General features: G+C 37.8%; 1 protein-coding gene across 1 annotated transcript; it reads right to left on the bottom strand.

The window, feature by feature from the left end:
- Positions 1–10,515: 10,515 nt before the first annotated feature.
- Positions 10,516–12,832, bottom strand: LOC145107949 (uncharacterized). Its single transcript, XM_079044914.1, has 4 exons — positions 12,088–12,832; positions 11,902–11,988; positions 10,911–10,978; positions 10,516–10,823 (listed from the first exon to the last, which is right to left on the bottom strand). The coding sequence occupies exons 1-4, from the start codon at positions 12,766–12,768 to the stop codon at positions 10,703–10,705; spliced, it is 957 nt and encodes a 318-aa protein (XP_078901040.1). The 5' UTR covers positions 12,769–12,832; the 3' UTR covers positions 10,516–10,702.
- Positions 12,833–22,141: the final 9,309 nt, after the last annotated feature.

Raw genomic sequence — 22,141 nt, forward strand, 5'->3', positions numbered from 1 at the left:
TACAACCCTAACCAGGGTCAATACCAAAACCAGGCAAAGTCAACATTGGTCAAAGTCAACACCCAGTTGACCTGACTCGCCGAGTTGTTCTACCAACTCATCGAGTCCATGCCCCACTAACCCGATCCAACCCCGACTTCACTCGTCGAGTCTAGCAAGAACTCGACGGGTTCTCCTTCATCCAAACCATCGGGACCATCTTCATCCGACTCGCCGAATTCTTCCTTGAACTCGGCGAGCTCATCTCCCTCATAAGAATGTGTCCGGTCTACGACTCGCCGAGTTGTATGAACAACTCGTCGAGTCCATATTCAAAGATTGGGAGATTGCCTTGGACTCGTCGAGCCTGTTCATACACTCGTCGAGTCCCATGATTCCCAGGTCCTTTTTTATGTCTAAACATCTACGAGACTTTCCTCCCTAACAACTGTTCCATCCACAGAAAGGATTTGGTGGTCATTACACCGCGACTCGCCGAGTCCCAAGAACAACTCGGCGAGTCCATCCTTGACCAACACTATACAGTAGATTTAGATGAGCCTTAACACCTCAAAACCATTTCATACGTAAAGCTCCAAACTTGGAGCATATGCAGGGGGGCTTTGGCTCTAAAATCCATAAAAGGTGCTCTATAAGGTGCATGGGGCTCTCATGGCCATAAAGTTGGCATCTTTATGCCATGAGACCCTTCCAATGACTCAGATTTGAAGTCATGACCTCATATAACACTCCACAAATCCGAATATGGCTTGGAAAGCCCTAGATGTGCCCAAAACCCAAGTCTAAAGATGAATAAACACATAAAAGGCCAAGACAAGGGCATTTTACCTTGATTGAGCTGAAAATGGAACTAGATCCCTGAATCTCTAACCCCCAACTCGAACTCTCAAGCTTATTTCTTCTTCTCCAAACTACACAAACCACCAAATGTACCAAAATGGCCTTAGAACACACAAAACGGCTAGGGTTTCGCTACACAGCTTTCTGGGAGTGATAAGGGCGATAGAGGCTGAGATAAGGTGTTTAAATAGGGTGCAAACTCTTAGATTTAGGGTTTCACTCAACCAGCACCTACTTGCCGAGTCAGTATTCCGACTCGTCGAGTAGGTTACTTAAACTGTCCGCGGATCTCGACTCTACTCGACGAGTTGGGCCTCCACTCGTCGAGTCCCAGAGAAAAATACAAGAAATGCTTGAATTAACTGTGTACCAGGAATCGAGTGTTACAAATCTCCCCCACTTATCTTAGACTTTGTCCTCGAAATCTGCCGCTAAATCCGGAAAAAGCTCGGGGTAATGTTCCCTCATCTCGTCCTCCGGCTCCCAGGTCCATTCCAAGCCCTTGTGGTACTGCCACTGCACCTTTACCAGCTCCACCCTCTTGTTCCTCAGATCCCTTGACTTCCTGTCAAGGATTGCCACTGGCCGCCGATGTAGTTCAGGCTGTCATCAACCTGAATATCCTCTAGAGGCACCACCGCCGAATCGTCTACCAGGCATTTCCGCAACTGGGAGACATGAAAGGTGCTATGAATCTGACTGAGTTCGGCTGGCAGGTCCAGCCTATATGCCACCTTGCCCACCCGGGTCGTAACCCTGAAGGGTCCAATATACCTGGGGCCGAGCTTGCCCCGCTTCCTGAATCGAATGACGCCCTTCCAAGGCGACACCTTCAGGAGCACCATATCCCCGACCTGGAACTCCAGATCCGATCGACGCTTGTCGGCATAACTTTTCTGCCGACTCTGAGCAGTCTGAAGCCTGCTCCGAACATGATGGATCCTCTCCGTAGTCTTTAGTACCACTTGGGTACTCCCCATGACTCTTTGTCCGACCTCTCCCCAGCGTATCGGTGTCCTGCACTTCCTCCCATACAACATCTCGAAAGGGGGATGGTCGATGCTCGCGTGATAACTGTTATTATAAGAAAACTCCGCCAACGGAAGGTAAGTATCCCAACTACCTCCAAAGTCTAAAACACACGCCCGTAGCATATCCTCCAAAGTCTGGATGGTCCGCTCGCTCTGGCCATCCGTCTGCGGGTGGAAGGCGGTACTAAAATGCAGACGAGTACCCAGCTCGTCATGGAACTTCTTCCAAAACCTGGAAGTGAACCGCACATCCCTTTTGGAAATCACTGAAACTGGCACCCCGTGCCGCGCCACCACCTCCCTGATATAGATGTCAGCCAACTTTTCGGCCGAAATACTCTCCTGGATCGTAATAAAATGGGTGCTCTTGGTCAATCGATCAACAATGACCCAAATCAAATCCACTCCTCGCGCGGTCCTGGGGTGCTTCGTAATGAAGTCCATAGTAATATCCTCCCACTTCCACAGCGGGATATCCAACAGATGGACCTTGCCGTGTGGTCTCTGGTGCTCAGCCTTGACCTTTCTGCAGGTCAGGCACCTTTCTACAACCCAAGCTATGTCCCTCTTCATAAAGGTCCACCAATAATCGAGACGAAGATCCCTGTACATCTTCGTCGCCCCAGGATGGATAGAGAACCTGGATTTGTGCGCCTCTGCCATCAATACCTGGCGCACACCCCCATGATAAAGGACCCACACCCTACGGTGAAGAGTCAACAATCCCTGGCTATCATAGTCCAAGGAGGAAACCTGACCCACAATTTGCTCACTCTTCCGATGTTCCTCCTTCATGGCCTCCTGCTGGGCCTCCCGAATCTGCTCCAACAGCGGAGTCACAACTGTCATCCTCAGACAGATGTCCCTGGTCGGCGTTGCCTTGCGGCTAAGCGCATCGCCCACGACATTAGCCTTCCCCGTGTGGTAGAGGATTCCGCAATCATAATCCATCACCACATCAAGCCACCGACGCTGCCTCATATTCAGATTTGGCTGGTCCATGAGATACCTCAGGCTCTTGTGGTCCGTGTAAATGGTACAACGAACCCCATAGAGGTAATGGCGCCAAATCTTGAGGGCGAAAATAATAGCCCCCAGCTCCAAATCATGCGTCGGGTAATTCACCTCGTGAGGCTTCAGCTTCCTCGAAGCATAAGCAATAACATGCCCCCTCTACATCAATACCGCGCCCAAGTCGGAGATGGACGCATCACAATATACTACAAAGTCCTCCATGCCCTCTGGCAGGGCTAAGATTGGCGCCTCGCACAATCTCTGTCTCAACGTCTCAAATGCGGCCTGCTGCTCAGGCCCCCAGCGAAAGACCACGGCTTTCCTCGTCAACCGGGTCAGGGGCACGAGTATCTTGGAGAAGTCCTGAATGAATCTCCGATAGTAGCCTGCCAGTCCTAGAAAGCTTCGAATCTCAGATGGAGACCTTGGAACCTCCCATCTCATCACGGCCTCCACCTTGGCCGGATCAACCGAAATCCCGTCCTGGTTGACAAGGTGCCCAAGAAACTGCACCTCGCGCAACCAGAACTCACACTTGGAGAACTTAGCATACAAGCTCTCCCTCCTCAAAGTATCCAAAACCTCTTGCAAGTGCTCCTCATGCTGCTCTCGCGTCTTGGAATAAACCAAGATGTCATCGATGAAAACTATCACAGACCGATCCAACATCGGTCTGCACACGCGGTTCATGAGATCCATGAACGTGGCAGGAGCATTGGTGAGCCCGAAAGGCATCACCACGAACTCATAGTGGCCATAACGGGTCCGAAACGCAGTCTTCTACACATCCTCCTCTCTGACCCTCATCTGATGATACCCTAAACGCAAATCAATCTTGGAGAACCAAGATGCTCCCTGTAGCTGGTCAAAGAGGTCATCAATCCTCAGAAGTGGGTAACGATTCTTCACCGTTACCTTGTTCAGCTCCCGATAATCTATACACATCCGATGCGACCCGTCCTTCTTCTTAACAAACAGAATCGGGGCTCCCCAGGGTGAACTGCTCGGTCTAATGAATCCCTTGTCTAGCAAGAACTCGACGGGTTCTCCTTCATCCAAACCATCAGGACCAACTTCATCCTACTCGCCGAGTTCTTCCTTGAACTCAGCGAGCTCATGTCCCTCATAAGAATGTGTCCGGTCTACGATTCGCCGAGTTGTATGAACAACTTGTCAAGTCCATCTTCAAAGATTGGTAAATTGCCTTGGACTCGCCGAGCCTGTTCATACACTCGTCGAGTCCCATGATTCCTAGGTCCCTTTTTATGTCTAAACATCTACGGGACTTTCCTCCCTAACAACTATTCCATCCACAGAAAGGATTTGGTGGTCATTACACCGCGACTCGCCGAGTCCCAAAACAACTCGGCGAGTCCATCCTTGACCAACACTATACAGTCGATTTAGATGAGACTTAACACCTCAAAACCATAGATCTGGCCCCCTAATGTCCATTTCATACGTAAAGCTCCAAACTTGGAGCACATGTATGGGGGCTTTGGCTCTAAAAGCCATAAAAGGTGCTCTACAAGGTGCATGGGGCTCTCATGGCCATAAAGTTGGCACCTTTATGCCATGAGACCCTTCCAATGACTCAGATCTGAAGTCAAGACCTCATATAACACTCCACAAATCCGAATATGTCTTGGAAAGCCCTAGATGTGCCCAAAACCCAAGTCTAAAGATGAATAAACACATAGAAGGCCAAGACAGGGGCATTTTACCTTGATTGAGCTGAAAATGGAACTAGATCCCTGAAACTCTAAGCCCCAACTCGAACTCTCAAGCTTCTTTCTTCTTCTCCAAGCTGCACAAACCACCAAATGTACCAAAATAGCCTTAGAACACACAAAACAGCTAGGGTTTCGCTACACAGCTTTCTGGGAGTGATAAGGGCGATGGAGGCTGAGATAAGGTGTTTAAATAGGGTGCAAACCCTCACATTTAGGGTTTCAGTCAACCAACACCTACTCGCCGAGTCAGTATTCCGACTCGTCGAGTAGGTCACTTAAACTTTCCGCGGATCTCGACTCTACTCGACGAGTTGGGTGTTACACTTATGGCCTCATTTCTAGCCTCCAAGTCCCAAACCCTAATCCATGAAACCGTAGAGCATTTTGTGAGTGTGTGAGCCATTCTTGAGTGATTTTGTGTGTTCTTGAAGCTAGAAGAAGAAGAAGGAGCTAGAAGGTTCAAGGAGAAGATAGTAGATCCAGGGATTTCCTTCAATCCTCATCAGTTTCTGGTAATCAAGTCTATAACTTGATCATTCATTCATTAGATCTACTTACTTCCATTTTTATGAGGGTTTTGGTTCAAGAACCTTGGTCCTTGGGATTTGGACGTCCCAAGTGACTTACATTTTAGATCTGGAATCTAGAAGGGGTTCCATGGCATAAAGGTGAAAACTTTATGACCATGGAATCCCCATGCAATCTTAAAACGTCATTATGGCCTATTTAGCCCTAAAAGGCAATGCATGGAAGGAAATCTAGGAACTTTACGTGTCCAGCTGATGTCCAAGGCCTAGATCTATTATAATGTGCTTTGGTTTAGAGTATTATGGCTTGTAGACCAAGATCTATGTTCTAGAGAGTTAGGGTTTGAGCTAAACCCATTAAGAAGGACTAATAGCGGGTAAAGTTGGAAACTTTACCCTTAAAGTGTATTACCAAGGTGTAGATGAAGTATGGAGTTTGGATCTGAAGGGTAGGAGCTTAATCCATTGAGATGGATCAATCAGACAGAGGAACTCAGCGACTCCATATAGGGACTCGACGAGTTGAGTTGGTTTGTCCCATTTTAGCTTAAGGTAGAACTCGATGAGTCGGTGAAGGGACTTGACGAGTTCATTTGGTAGATCGCGACTATTAGTAGCATGGGAACTCGACGAGTCGAGGGGTGACTTGACGAGTTAGATCGCATTTTCAGGTTCTAGGACTCGACGAGTTGATGGAGCAACTTGACGAGTTGGGTCAACCAGAAGGTTGACTTTGACCAGGGGTAAAATGGTCATTTTACCCTAAGGAGAATTATCAGGTCTTGACTAAGTGTTATTGTGATAATAATAGTCGGGGTATCGTGGGAGCAGCCGTCAGAGATTCCTCACTCGAGATTTCAGCAGTCAGCTTTGCGAGGTGAGTCCTCTTCCAGTAGGAACGGGTCTAAGGCACCAAGGCTGGCCCATTTATGTATGTTAGCAATGTCGGGGCTAGCCCGATGTAGTTGTATGTTTCTGGACTTCGGTCCGATGTCGGGGCAAGCCCGAGGAATGTTTGTATGCTTGATGTCTTTGTGGTTCTTGCATGTATTTGTTTATGTGTTTCGGGCTTCGGTCCGATGCCAGGGCAAGCCCGAGGAAGGTTTAGCTTATATGTTATGTGTTATGTGTTGCGGACTTCGGTCCGATGACGGGGCAATCCTAAGGAAGGTCTAGCTTATATGTTATATGTTATGTGTTCCGGACTCCGGTCCGATGTCGGGGCAAGCCCGAGGAATGTTTATATGTTTATGTGTTATATGCCTGTTGCTATGCTATATGTATACCAGACTTCGGTCCGATGCTGGGCGCGACCCGATGCCGGACTTCAGTCCGATGCTGGGCGGGGGCCGATGTCGGACTTCGGTCTGATGCCGGGCGGGGCCCGATGTAGCGGGCAAGGCCCAATGTATGTTATTGTGTGATTATGTGTATGGTATGTGGTAGTTTGGGGAGACTCACTAAGCTTCGTGCTTACAGTTTTCAGTTTTGGTTTCAGGTACTTCCGGTAGCAAGGGGAAGAGCTCGGGATGATTGCAGTGCACACACCATTAATTCAGCCTAGGATTTTTAGACTTTGATATTTGCCACACGCTTTTGATACAATATTTTATTATGATGATTTGAGATACATTACCTATGTTCTTTTTATGAGATGACAAATGGTATTTATGGTTTAATAAATAATCAAAACGAAATTTTTGGACCGTATTTTTGGGATGTTTCACATATACTCTAAGAATGGTTAGTCGATATCAAGGAAATCTTGGCGATGGTCATTCGACGGTCGTGAAGAATATCCTCAAGTATCTGAAAAGGAATAAGGATATGTTCTTAGTGTATGGTGCAGAAAAGAGTTATGAGTTATAGGTTAGTCAGATGCAAGTTTCCAGTCTGGCATGGATAACTGGTGTTCATAGTCAGGTTGGGTTTTTTTGTTGAATGGAGGCACTATTACGTGGAAAAGTTCCAAATAGAAGATGGTGGTAGACTCAACATGCGAGTCTGAGTATATTGTAGCATGTGAAGTAACAAAGGAGGCTACATGGTTAAAGAGCTTCATCGGTGATCTTGGAGTTGTACCAAACATCAAAGAGCCTACGGAGATCTATTGTGATAATGAGGGTGCAGTCGTCTTGACTACAGAGCATAAGGACCATGGTAATTCTAGACACATATTGAGAATGTGCCATTATGTTCGACATAGAGTGGAAGAGGGGGACATCATCATGAATAATGTATCATCTAAGGAAAATCATGCTGATCCGTTCATGAAGCCACTATAAAGAGAGAAATATGATGGTCATGCTAGGACCATTGGCATGAGACTAGATAGTGATTTGATGTAGTAGTATAGTTGTTAGTTTGAATTATTATGAAGCATATAAAAATATGAATTGTAACCGTTTTGATGTTTATTTCGTAATGACTTAATAAAGATCTTTTGTTGCTATCAAAGTTTTGTTAATTCAAATACTATGTTTTGCTTTTGCATGCTTTGAACCTACTTCCAGAATATTTAATTATGTTCAAAAATCCGTAGTAGGTCATACTCTCGGGAGTGAGAAAGGTTGTAGAACTCGCTACATGGTACCTGTTCGGCCGACTGCCGAGTAACGAGTACTCGGGGAGTAATTGGATTCAGTAATTCATGTAGAAATATTTTTAGGGAAATTATATATGTCAAAATCATAAGTTAAAATCATAACTTGATTGAAATATATAACAAAATTAAATACATGGTGAATACACAAAAAATGAAAAACACACAATGATCTCACTTTGTAAATAATTACTAAAAATATAAGATATATATATATATATATATATATATATATATAGTAATAATCACATATGTGTGTTAAATAATAAATCATGAAGTATATTATACATATTAATCATCTTGTTGGCTGAGTTTTACAACATTGCTCACTTCAGTAAGGGCCGATCGGGGAGTACTTGGATTCTATAACTCGCCTCGGTAAGGGGCCGCGTAGCGAGTACTCAGCCAACTCGGCGAGTTTTACAACATCGGGAGTGAGTATTGGAATTTAAGACTGTCAAGAGTGTTAGTTGATTGGACCATACGATATTGGCCATTTCATAAGAGATTACGCTAACACTGCATGATTACATGAAATGTGGATTTTAGATATTAGAACAACCCGTACTTAGAGATTACTTCATGGATCTAGTCATGAGTAATTCTAAGATGACTATCTTTTATTCTTCAAACTGAGATACATATGGAATTTTGTTTGCAAAATTAGTTAAATTGGTGTGCTCCAACACTATCCACAACTGGCAGTCATAAAGGGTATTTCCATGTATGATTAGACGAGTAGATAAAAACTATGTAGTCAAAGTTTATTTGTTCCTTCTTGTAACCGGGAAGAGATATATGTAGGCTCCTCGATGATTTGGTGCTGATATCTGAAGTGCTTGATCGAGCCATGACTAAATTGATGTGTTTAAATTATTAGTCAGATGTAATGTTCGAATTTGTTAATCAGGAAACATAATGTTGAACATTAAGATTGAAACATATCCATGTTTCACGATCATAGAGATATCTAGATAAAAAGAATAAGTTGATCACTTGTCTAAGAGCCAAATTTGATCAAAGTTAGGCAGTCGCATTGGATGACTACTCTCTGCTGATTGTTAATGAAATACTTTGATCCTAGAGTTAACGACTTGTCCAAGTGGGAGGCTGTTGGAAATAGTGTTCATAGTCATTAACTGTTTTGGTAATATTACTAATAATAGTGGTGTCCTTTTGGGTTGACCTCATTATCCAAATAGCATAAGGAAATGGATATAAATAAGTTGTTACTTTATTAAGGAATTAATAAATTAATTATAAATTATTTTGATAATAAATTAAAATGTTTTAATTCATTAAAGAGCTTGAATATTAATTAATCCAAGCGATTAATTGGAATATTCTAGAAGCTCTTGTAGAGCCTATATGGGACGGCTCTGAGAGCTCCTTGGATAAAGATATGGCGGGTTTAAATTAGATAAGTATTAACCCTAAAGTTTGAATCCAATTTAGTATTCTATCTGCAACCTGTAAATAGACTGTAAGGGATCAAACCCTAGAGCTGGTTATTCACCTAGAAAGTGTCCCTCTCTCTCTCTCTCTCTCTCTATCTCTCTCCATATACAAATTCTTAACCTCTCTCCTAAGGGTTAGAGAATTTCATATAAACCCTAGTCTAGGGTTCCATCCTTTTGCTTTTGGTGTTGCGGGTATAATTTCATTAGAGGAGTGCTATGTTGGATCCTTCATCCGAGGCGATGAACTTCCAATCACAAGATCACAATCAAGCAATCAAGAGGTTAGTAATTCCATTATTTTGTTGATTTTTAATATACGTTGTTAAAACTAGTAAAACCTAGATTCTAGGATGCATGTACACTTAGGTAATCTTATGATTTTTTCCGCTACCTTAGATAGGGCGTGTTTGGCAAAAGTAGCTATTAGCTGAAAGCGGGTAGTGGGTAGCTGGTAGCGGGTAGCTTGTAGCGGGAAGCTGTAACTTTTATTTGTTAAATGAGTGTTTGACAAAAGTAGCTGGAAGTGTTTGAAATATATAAAATTACATAAAAGGACAATTGATTAAAAATAAATAAATATATAAATTTATTTTTAAGGGTAATTATGGAAATTAATTTCAAAAGCTCAGTAGCGTTTTGTTAAACGCTACATGAAGTAGCTTTTAGATTTGAAGCGTTTTGTTTAAACTAAAAGCTAAACGCTCGTACTACCAAACGAAGCTTTTTGTTTAAAACTAGAGCGTTTTGTCAAAAGCTAAAAGCTAGAAGCTCCCAAAGGCTTCCAAAAGCTCAGTGCCAAACACGCTCATAGTGTATTTGATGCTTTAGAAACCCAATAGGCGTCTCTTATGTCGGCGATGTAGACGTCTACAAGTCTCCCAATTTTAGCGCATGGCTTCCAGATTTCTAATCCGAAAGGTTTAAAAGGTAGAAAGGAGTAACTGCGCTTGTGCCCTTGAAATTAGGTTTAGAGGGGAGGGGCTTCCGACGTCGAACTTCTGTCCAGTCACCTTTCTTTTTTAACATGTCACCGATAACCCTTAGTTTACTATGACGAGATGGTGATGACTCTTTTATGGCTTTCATTCATTTTTCATATTTTGTAAAAATAGTCATTGAAACTAAAATGTTTTCTAAAATAACATAAAAAACAAAAGAATAGGCATAATGGTCTATAGTATATTAACTGAGCATTATAAACAATAATTGATTCATGGATGCAAGATTTGGAAAGCACATAGACCAACCATATCAATTTTCCAAAATTTGAACCAAAAATACACATTAAAGCAAACCACAAGTACCAAATATATAATTTACTCTTCTTTTTATATATTTCGGCATAGTTTTGCCAAGTAATGGTGTTTGTTGGTACGATGAGTACCGAGTACATCGACTTCACAACATTACAAATTTACAATACGATATGAATAACAATTTATAAACAACAAAATAATTATATGTAAATCTAAGAAACTAAATTAATTAATTAAAACTAGGAACGACCACTTAATACAAACGATGTAATGAATTCGTTGAGTGAATTTGGAACTTCGACATTTGCAGCGTGCCCTACGTCCTTAATTATCTTTAGCTTTGACTTCGGACCCAAGTGCCTAAGTAATGATTTTTACTTAATTATAAATAAATAAATAAATAATTTAAATTTAAAAAAAAAAAAAAAACAAAACAAAACAAAATACCTATGTAGTTGATGTGCCAACTGAATCGGGAAGATATTGTCTTTCTCTCCCCATATTATAAGTGTTTCCTTCATCACCAAATACATACTCTTAATTTATTATAAACGTACACTCAAAGTGAATATAAATTATCAATATATATATTTAAAACGTAATAAATAAAATTGGTAAAACAGAGTGATTAAATAGCAATCCAAAATACATAAGGTTTTAGTATGTTCAAATTTGGTTGTCACATAAACCTTTTTATTCATATTTTTTAAGAGAAAATGATAAGGATATTAACAGAAGTATTTTTTAAAAAATAGCCATTTTCTTCTAAACTATACAAAACAACCAATAAATACATAATATGAAATTATTTTCTACAGAATATGAAATTATTTTCTATATAATGTGAAATTATTCATATTAGATAAATTTAAAAATCATAAAATAAACCCATAATAGTAAAGTCATTATCACAATAAAATTATAACGATCACGCTACCTTAAATATCGGATAAACATGTAATGTCAAATATTTGATCATAAATTTCTTTGAGCATTTTCTATAAACGTTTAAAACCCCCGGGCCCACATATAAAATCTTATTGAACTTGTATGTCATTGTATCGTGTCATCTACAAATAACATTTGTCTTTTTTACATTTTTCTTTTTTACACATAACATTTGTCGTTTTTTCATTTTTCTATAATTAGTTTAATCATGTAATATTCCATTTTACGTTTTAATTATACAAAACTTATGTTGCTGATATTGAATTTAAAAGCTTAATAAAATGGTCACATAGTATAAAAAATAATTATATACTAAGTAATAAGAAAAGCTAAAAAAGTATCGTTAATACGTAATTTTATTTTGACTATATCAGTAAAAGCCAAGAATGTGTCGTATTTAATCGTAATCTGACTTTAATCTTAAAACGTCGTCGTTACTACGTAAACAAGTTTTGAAAAGTGAGTAAATTAAAAGTTGTATCCATGGCACCTGGGTAAGAACAGGAAGATGAGGATCAGGTTTTCTCGAAAGCAAATTCTCTACGAGTTCTTGTCTTTCCTTCCTCCATCCATCAGCCTGCAAATTTAGAATCAATGATCGATCGATTATACTATAATTCTTCCTTCAATTCAAATCTAACCATAATAGAAATGAAAAGCTTAATTGAACACTTACAGCAATGAATCCACGAAGGAAGAAATCAGGAAACCACTTTCCAACATCGGATTTATACATAGACAATCTGCACAGCGTTCGTATTTCTTCTGGTTTCTCCGGTACCAAAATCTCCACCACATTCCGCCCAATCTTCTCCAGATACTCCGATTTCTGCTCTTCCGTATACACAATTCCACTGCTCACAATCACCACCTTCTCCACCATCTTCTCCTCCATTTCCGCCATCCGATACACCACGAATCCTCCGTAACTAATTCCATACACCGAGAATCTATCAACTCCCAATTTCTTCATTCCATCGCACACGCACTTCGCCTGAAACTCCTCCGTACGCTCCGTCCTTGTCGAGTACGATTTTCCGAAAAACACCAGATCTGGTATGTAAACATTGAAATCACGAGTCAATTGAGCTACCTGCAATATGAATTGCCACTTGGAGTTGCCGCCGTAGCCATGGACGAGAACGAGGTTTGGCTTGTTGCAGCGGCGGTGGTTCGCCGCCCATATGTGCATTGAGGTTTGGCAATCGTCGAGGTCGACGGTGCATGGGGAGAGATTACAGTAGGAGTAGTAAGCCGATAAGAGAGCTTCGGCGGCGTCCATCGGAAGGCGTTTGATGCCGCCGTGGAGGGAAAGGAGACGGCTGTGAAGCCGGAGAGATCGAATGGTAGAGAACATGACTGAAATGTAAGATTAATGGGGAAAAAATTGGGAAGTTTTCGAATTTATGGAGAAATATTTTTGTTGGTGTCGTGTCATTATCGGTGTATTTATCTGTAATTATGCATGATAATATCAACGGATATATGTTCCGTCAAATTTATATTATAGATAATGCAATTTTATTTTAAAATCGAACATTAAATATTTATATTAAAAGTTTATAAATAAATAAAAAAAATCTGATTTTCCAAAATTTATATGTGGCGTATGTTAAAGGATAAAATACGCTTTGCTCAGTTGCTCTTAACAAAAGAAAATCTTCAAAACCACTTGGGTTGTTGTGACTTGGTAAGACACGTGGAAGATATGGTGGATAACCTATTGACCCATGTTCAAATCCTGGCACTACTCAGCTCTTGTGGTCATGGAGGTTCGTCTGCAGTGACTCCAGGGCATGAGGCAAAGCCTCATGTTTGCAGCGGGGGATTAGTCGGTGCGCGAAAGCTGGCCCGAAAACCCTCGTTAGGGAAGTTCCCTTTCCAAAAAAAAAAAAAAAAGTCTTCAACATACTCTTATTATTATTTAAATTTATTAAATTACAATGAACTATAACCACAATATTTTTATTAACAATTAACTAGAACGTCTTGTCTAAATTTGATTCATAAAAAAATTCGATGATACAATTTATAAAAACGATACAAGTACTTACGTAGATTGAGATTTGCTCATGAATATTGCCACAACTAAGTTTTGTACGAAAATTAATCTAAGCTAAACATAATTTTGATGACTACATACATATGTATGCAAGCACTAATATATTACTTTAAACATTGGTTTATTTCTATTTTCTTGTATAACTCGGTACAATGGTTGCACATTGCATTTTCTATTTTTGATACACATTTATCAATTATGTCGCTAATTAGTAAATCAACATATTTTTTTTTTATTTTTCATATTTATCATTAAGGTAAATAACCAATGAATGTAACTAATTGTAACTTTTGTTCATATTTTATTGTTTTTTTGGTACAGTATTGACTATTATATTCATATTTTGTGTTCAAGTTATACTTTACAATCGATTGTAATAGGTTAATGCTTGAGATATTGCCAATTCTGTCGCTAATGATCTCAATTCAATTACTTGTTGAAATGTAGTTTGTTCTTAAAAGTAGTGGTGTCAATAAATAAAACGTCAAAAAATATATATATTCATCATGAAACAAAATTAAGACGAAACTGAAATTCAAATTCATGTTCATGTCAAGTGTAAAAAAGATGAGGTTGTGGCGTGTTCAGACTTCAACACTAAATTAACACGGTATTAACATGTGGTTGTCGTGTTTTGTAAGATTAATTGTGAATTAAATAAATTAAAGATTTATTTTATTTTATCTATTTCGTGTTTGTAATGTTAATCATTTTTATCCTGTTTTAATTGGGTTGTTTTTGTGTTGGAAAAACAAAACACGACATCATGTTGTGTCGTATTCCTGTTATATAAAAAATTATCGTTTCGTGTTAGCTAAAATCATGACACGACTACGTACACTACAAGAATAATGTAGCAAAACACGACATCATGTTGTGTCGTGTTCCTGTTATATAAAAAGTATCGTTTCGTGTTAGCTAAAATCACGACACGACTACGTACAATACAAGAATAATGACCTACAACCACACTTTTTAAGGCCTAAAAATGTCAGCATATCTTATGGTCACATTTTTTTTTCGTCAAAAGTGTGACCGTATGCCGTGACACCTTATGTATCATATGGCCACATTGAAATTCAGGATTTAAAAGTGTGACACTAGCATAAAAAAGTGTGGCGATTTTGAATGGATTTAATGAAGGATTTTATCGAATATGTGGCCGTAAGTATTTTTTAGACACAAATTGTCATTACTTAATTGGCGTTAGGTGCCTCTATGTCTACAATAATTTATTTATTATTGTGGTGTTTGCTATTATTTTTGTGACGCATATAAAACAGATAAGTATGACTATACTTACATTTTAGTCACGTATAAAGTGAGTTGAGTTTAGTTTTAACCATGGTTAGTATAAATTTGATGTGACTATTGCTTACCCTTTAGTCACATTGTTAAAGCGTGACGTATGATATCATTTAGTCACATTAAATTATGTTAAAGTGTGACATATGATATCATTTAGTTACATAAAGAAAACGCATAAAGACAAAAATGTGACCATTGGTTGGGTATTAGTGATACATAATTGTTAAAACTATCGCTGAATATTACTTATAACAACGCATGTTTTCTAAATGATGTAGTCATTCATTACCTTTTAATGACATTCATTTACAGTAAATCGTGACATAGGAAATCATTTAGTCACAAAACAGAAAACATCAAGAACAAAATGTGACCATTGTTTGTTTTTCGTGATACATAACTGTTAAAACCATCACTAAATAGTACATAACATTTTTCTAAATGTTGTGGCTATTTGTTACCATTTATTGACATTTATTTATGTTAAATTGTGACATATGATATCATTTAGTCACACAAAGAAAAGAATGTGACAATTCTATGCTTTTGGCATTTTTCTAATTGGTGTGGCTATATGTTACTCTTTAGCCTCATTTAATTTTGTAAATCATGGGTCCTAATTAACATTCGGTCACATTTATGAATGGAAGATCAATATTTAAATGTTGGAGATATATATTATTGGAATAAACAAGAATAAAAGAAAATAATTTTTATCATTAATCTAAGTTAAATAGTATACAAAAATATTGTAATCAAAATATATCTACCATGTATATAAATGGAAATGAAATATAATCATAAACTAAAAAGAAGCTCTTGTTACTATTTTATCTTGTTGATATTGCTCCTTGTTTTCTTTATATCTTAAAGTGTCGTGAAATTTGGTTTACGCTTTTTAGAGTTTTCTTGACACTTCTCCTGATTACCATTCTTATACTTTTAAAGATCACCATTCTTATACTTTTGAAGATTAACATTCTTAGTTGAAGTTGTATATGGTACCTATATAGCAACACAATTTGTAGGTATGAAAGTTTTTTTGTTATTTCTTGCATAATACCCAAAAATACCAAGACTTCATTTAATACTTACAACATAGAGTAAGACCCGATCATCATCCATAGTTTTGAAGAATATCGATGACTCCGTACGCTAATGATATACAAAAAAAAAGTTAGAAGAATGATATATCATTTTCAAACATAGAATAAAATCCAGGAACATATGAATTCATCTATGTATCAATTCTATTGCAAATTAAAGAAATAAAGTACCATTATCAACATTTTCTCTAATTTGGGATCCAATGGAAGCATTGCTAGATATTTGCCTATATTTAAAAAAAATGAGAAAATATAATCTTGGGAAATTTTTTTATTTAAATATATACTAACCAAGATGTGTAAGATATTCACTTTCATCTAATGCTCCAATCATCTTCAAGAAATCCACAACATTTTGGACCTAGAACAAATTGAAGTTAGCATTTAGCAACTTAAATCAATAATTAAGGCATAGTGATAAAGATTCAGGAATAGTTAACACTTACAGCCAACGAATTTTATAATCTAATATATGAAAATGGAAAGAGATAAAAAAAAATAAAAACATACCATAAGGTAGAGAATTTCATCCCAGAATATCAATTGTCGACGTCTCAAACCCAGTCTAAAAAAGGGTAGTATCAATCTCCATGATAAACATAAACCAAAGAATAAGGGTAAAATTAATAAATTAAATCATAAAATAAACATATTTAAAGACAATAGTTGGTGTACCTACCATACCCATCAAATAGAACATGGGGATTGGTGGTAACATTAATCTTTAGCTTCACATAACTACTCATAATACAAGTATTTGAGATGCTAAGTTGCAAATCATCAGCAACACAGTAAGCATCCATCAGGTTTCAGAATATATCTAACATCTATCACAACAAAAACCAATTATTAGTTTATATGTTTAAATAGACAAGAAAACACAACTGGGCATGGAATGCATGTAACGTCCCAAAAATTACAATAAATTTAAACTTTTAACCCTAAAACTATGGTCTGTTCAAGACCTGTTTTGGACCCCTTAAACCCATTCAATACAGATTATTATCATATATTCATAAAGATCAACTCAATACCTTTCCATGGATATATTACACTAAGCCTAATCATTTTTCTATGATTTAATATTAATTTTACAAATCAGTGTATCAAAGCAGCTAAATTCGGAACAGTCAGTGAAAATAACACTTTTCACCTTAGTTAGAACCAACAAAAAGTCAAGGAAAAATCATGGAGTTACTAGACTTAATTCCTAATATTTTGGCACTGAACTTGCCCAAATCCGATTTTCCATAATTTTTCTATAATTTAACAAAACTGGATAGAAAATGGACAAAATACATAAAATCACAACTTTGTCTTTTTGTGTTGATGTGGATTCTTAACCCATTAAGTCATCATAAAACAACTCCCAAAGATGGAAAAGAAGGTCTTAACAAAGAATAAGAAGTGTTGATCCAAAAATAGCATTTGAAGATGCACGCCACAACTAAAAGTACCATGTGTAAATGGGAAAACAAAGTACAATGCTATAAATGGTAAAAAAGTTTTTACAATTTATAGACCTCTAGTTCTCTTTAAGATTAGTACAAATTCAAAAATAAAGTTTTATAAAAAAATAGATAGAAAGAGAAGCAATTGTTGAAGAACGACTGCAATTATGAACTGATGATAAGAGACTCATAATTTTTGGATGTAGAAATCTGGTGATGTTATATTGAAGGAGTTCTAATTCATCTTCATCAAGAGTATAGTCATCCGATTCTGTTTAATATTGGTACAACACATATCAAAAAGGCAGAATATGCATTAACAACTAAAACTAAACTACCTACTTACTTTTTCTTTCTTTTCTTATTCCTTTGTCTCCCCTTATTGATATATGTGTTAGGTTTTAGTATACTACAACATCCTATGGTGCACATACAACCCTAAATGCTTTGGTTCTATGTTTTCTCTAATTATACATGCAAAATTGTTTCCAAAGCATTAAGCCTACAACTAGCATACAATTGACATAAACAACATAGAATTGAGTTATGGAATTACCTCTTTGTTGTGGCTTGTAGTTTTCGCCTTTAAGAACTTAGCACCTCAAATGTGATGCCTCAAATGGTTCACAAACACCATGAACAAAGGAGGACTTGAGAGAGAGGCTACTTAGCACACAAAATCGTTTATCATTCTTCTTAGAATGCATGGGGGCCGATTTTGGTGACTATAGGTTCCTTTTATAGTATGGCAAAGTCTAGGGTTACATCCATGCAAACCCTAATTCATATGACCCTTCATATTACTTAGGCTCCATGGGTTAAACCCCCATGGACTATCCATGGACTATCATATTGGTTTAGCCCATCCTAAATAACCATGGATCATTGGCCCACACTATAAGAATCATTGATTTACTTAATCAGTCCTCGTATATTTAATTAGTCTCTTTTGATCACTAAATTAATTCCAAATTAACTCTTGATCAATACTAATTAAATAATATGATTTCATATTAATATATTAGAACTTATAATATATTAATAAATCACAAATAACCTCTTCTCAAAAGTCCATCATATCAAATTGCTCTGGTGAAGGCAACCCAAATGGACCATGCTACTCTCGGGTCAAGTACATACCAATTATAGTTATGGGCTTAGACACCTAATCCAACAGTCTCCCACTTGGATAAGTCTAATAACTATTATTTCAAGTACGACTCCACAACCCGACTAGCAATCGTAGCTCTTAAAAGCCGCTGTCGAACTCTGACCTAGTCAATGACACGTCCATTAGATAAGGGATCATATGTAACGCCCGTAGATCCGGGCTAGTCAATTTAGATGCAATGAGTGTCAAAAACGAATTTTCGGCAAAAGATTACTTATAATAAATAATCTTAACCAAGTTGTAGAATATTTCTCAAGGTTTCCGTACATATAAAGAACTCCGAAATCCGAGTTATAACAAAGAAGTTATGGCCCGTCGAAGTTTTACGGCAAAACCGGCACGATACCGGGAAGCGTAAATAGTGAATTTACAATGGAGCGACTTTTAGCCTTAGTGATCTAAACAAAAGTCGTAGAAAACGTTAAACCGAGAGCGTCCATAAGAAGAACGCCCAAATCTGACTTCGTATGAGGAAGTTATGATTTTTCGAAGTTTCGGCTTAGCAGTGTACAGCCCGAAACTCGAATTTTAGTTCGAGCGGTTTTTGGCTTACGCGATCTAAATGAGAGTTGAAGATCTTATTAATAGGAACTCAACGGTAAAAAGACAGACAAAAACGGAGCTCGTATGCGAAAGTTATGGACGAAGCTTAGTCTCTACTTTTCGAGCGCGGCGAATTCGATACAGTTTTGTAAATCCGAGATAGAATGAGAATTAGCCAACGAGGTCTAAATGAGAGTTGAAGATCTCATTAATAGGAACTCAACGGTAAAAAGACAGACAAAAACGGAGCTCGTATGCGAAAGTTATGGACGAAGCTTAGTCTCTACTTTTCGAGCGCGGCGAATTCGATACAGTTTTGTAAATCCGAGATAAAATGAGAATTAGCCAACAAGGTCTAAATGAGAGTTGAAGATCTCATTAATAGGAACTCAACGGTAAAAAGACAGACAAAAACGAAGCTCGTATGCGAAAGTTACGGACGAAGCTTGGAGACTACTTTACTATACAATTCCTATAAATAAGAGATGAACTCTTCATAATTTCCTCACCCCTTCAAACCTTTCTTTCTCTCTCTAACTTCTCTCTAACCTCCCTAAACCCCTCCCAAGTCTAGACAACCTCCCTAGCACGAGAAGAAAGCCCCGGAGCGCCCGACGGCTCCGAGAAGAAAAGCTTTCGGCTCGGAAACGCTGCTCCAGCGAAGCCCGGTTTTTAATAAAAACTCGCTGTAAGTGAGCTACGCCTACGCTATTTTTAATATAACTTCTAATTAATTATAGTAACATTATTAGGACCTTAAAACAATTATTTGGGATATTATTATGAGTTATATAAGAATGTTGTTTAACGCTTATATAATAATAATAATAATAATAATAATAATAATAATAATAATAATAATAGCTAGACTATTAATTAGTCGCGGTTAACGTTAGACTAAACCCTAGTGGTATTGATACTAGGTTTTGTCGAAGGAAATTGTTTTAAGAGTAACGAAGCGCTGTCTGAGTTTGGAATCATCACTTTAACAGGTGAGTGCATGGTCCCTTTCATCTTACACATAGATATGAAGTATTTTATATAAATTACGTGCTATGTGTGCATATTATCTGAATACTTGCTGTCTATGATGGATGAATGATTTTATACATGTTTTAAATGATTTAAATATATATTTATTTTATATCTACAAATACGTTGGTATAAAACATGGGTAGATGAAATAGTTGGTGTGTGATGAAATAAAATGATGAGAGATAGGTGATGATAGGAATGTGATGATAATTAGGTGATGGATAGGTGATGATGAATCGGTGATGTAGGATGAAAGATACTATGACCTTGTCCGACAATTTGGAGATGTAGTCATCTACTAGAGTATAGATGGCGACCACATAATATTCTAGACAACCCGTGGAAACACCCGCAGACTTATAACCTGTAGGTGATGAATTACGAGTCCAGGTGATGTGGTGACTGTATATTCATGCGATGATACTCTAACCCTTACTATGAATTACGAGTTCAGGCGACGTTGTAACTACGTATTCATGCCTTAGGAACGAGCATATAAGGAAATGTGAGGTAGAAAGATGAGAGGTAAATATGATATAGGAGATGACCCTTAAGATAATTCTTTAAGGAATATTAAAGAAGATAACGGGGATGGGTAATCGGGTTGATTGTTTGATGTTTAAATATAATAATTATATTATTGTGGGTTGAAAACCCTATGTACTCACCAGGTTTCCCAACCTGACCCACTCCAGCTTATTTGTATCACAGGTGTCGATACGAAGCTACTTTGCACGGAGAGATTTAAAAGAGATGTAGATCACTAGTGTAAATGAATGTAAGTTCTGTTTATGCTTATGTTTCTGTATTGACGATGACATCCCAAATGTTTTAAATGAATAAAAATACATTTCTTTGGAAATGCTTTGATAACGTATTTATCATGTTTTTCTGGGAACAAATTCCGCAACATTTTTATTAAAAGAAGTACTCTGATTTTTATAAAGCATAAACAAAAATTGGTCTTTTCTGGCCGTGAAAATGGGGATGTCACAGTTGGTATCAGAGCATTAGTTTAAGCGAACTAGGAATAAGGACTTATTTCTAGACTTAAACTTAGAATGCTAAGCGATGATCGTGAGGAGTGTGTCTAATATATTTTAGGAAGTACACCTGAATAGACACGGGCACTAGCTCATTTAGGGAAGATGTCTAAATTGCTTTTATGTGCTTAATAATTTGTGATGCTTTATGCTATCGTTTGATCGGATCTATGGTCTGTTGCCGACCGGATCTGGAAATTTTATGTGTTCAGATTTCTAAACGTTTAATTACGATATTAGAACTGACATATAATTTTTTTTGAAGTAATAAGGAGGAATACGCGTATAAACCTTCCTCTATCTATATTCTCGTCTCGATACACCAAACGACTGCTTTGGTGTGCAAAACATCATGGTGAAGACTCGTAGTGAATTGAGTAAATGGAGGAAATGAGAAGGCTTACGATACTGAGTGGTACCTATCAGAAGATATCGTAAGAAAGATAGCTTGCCTTTAGAATACGTCTAGTACGGGAGAAGTACACTTTCGATTAGCAGAAAGAAAGATTTTTTGTATAATCCATGAAGTTATCCCATCGTCTGACATTTCCATCACCAACCGAGTTGAAGCAGAATTGATGATTGAAGATACGCATGGAAGAAGTCATAGTAGAGTCTATGGGAAATTTTATGATTGTTTGGACACATTTTTATGTTTTAAATTGTTTTTGTGATAGTAACTTGGAAAGCTGCGAGACAATACTTGGGATGAGTATGAGTAGGTGTGAATGGTAGTAGAGGCCTATACTACCGGAAGCACATGACTCCCGCTTGGATCAGGGAAAGTCACAAGGTTACCAAGAAGCTAGTAATTGATTTCGTTTTATTCGAGTATGTCATTACCATCGAAGATGATTGTTATTCCGACCCTAGTGGTCATATCAAATTCAGTTCGACTACGATAAGTAGGTTACGTGGTTCAGAGAACCAAGTTTGATGTAGCGTCCGACTTAAACCAAAAGATTGAAATCAAAGCGATCAATAGAAGTATCGCGATTGCCGTAAAAAGGC

The sequence above is a fragment of the Lactuca virosa genome, chromosome 4 (assembly GCF_052849685.1).
Source record: "Lactuca virosa cultivar CGN04683 chromosome 4, Lactuca_virosa_CGN04683_v6, whole genome shotgun sequence".
In the NCBI taxonomy this organism is placed as follows: Eukaryota; Viridiplantae; Streptophyta; class Magnoliopsida; order Asterales; family Asteraceae; genus Lactuca; species Lactuca virosa.

Bases quoted from the DNA above. Each gene is read 5' to 3' on its own strand.
- LOC145107949 (XM_079044914.1), bottom strand. From the start codon at position 12,768: ATGTTCTCTACCATTCGATCTCTCCGGCTTCACAGCCGTCTCCTTTCC. The intron at 11,989-12,087 runs GTAAGTGTTCAA...CTAAATTTGCAG, and splicing joins TCCTTCGTGGATTCATTGCT to GCTGATGGATGGAGGAAGGA. The intron at 10,824-10,910 runs GTATTTTGTTTT...ATCATTACTTAG, and splicing joins TTGGCACATCAACTACATAG to GCACTTGGGTCCGAAGTCAA.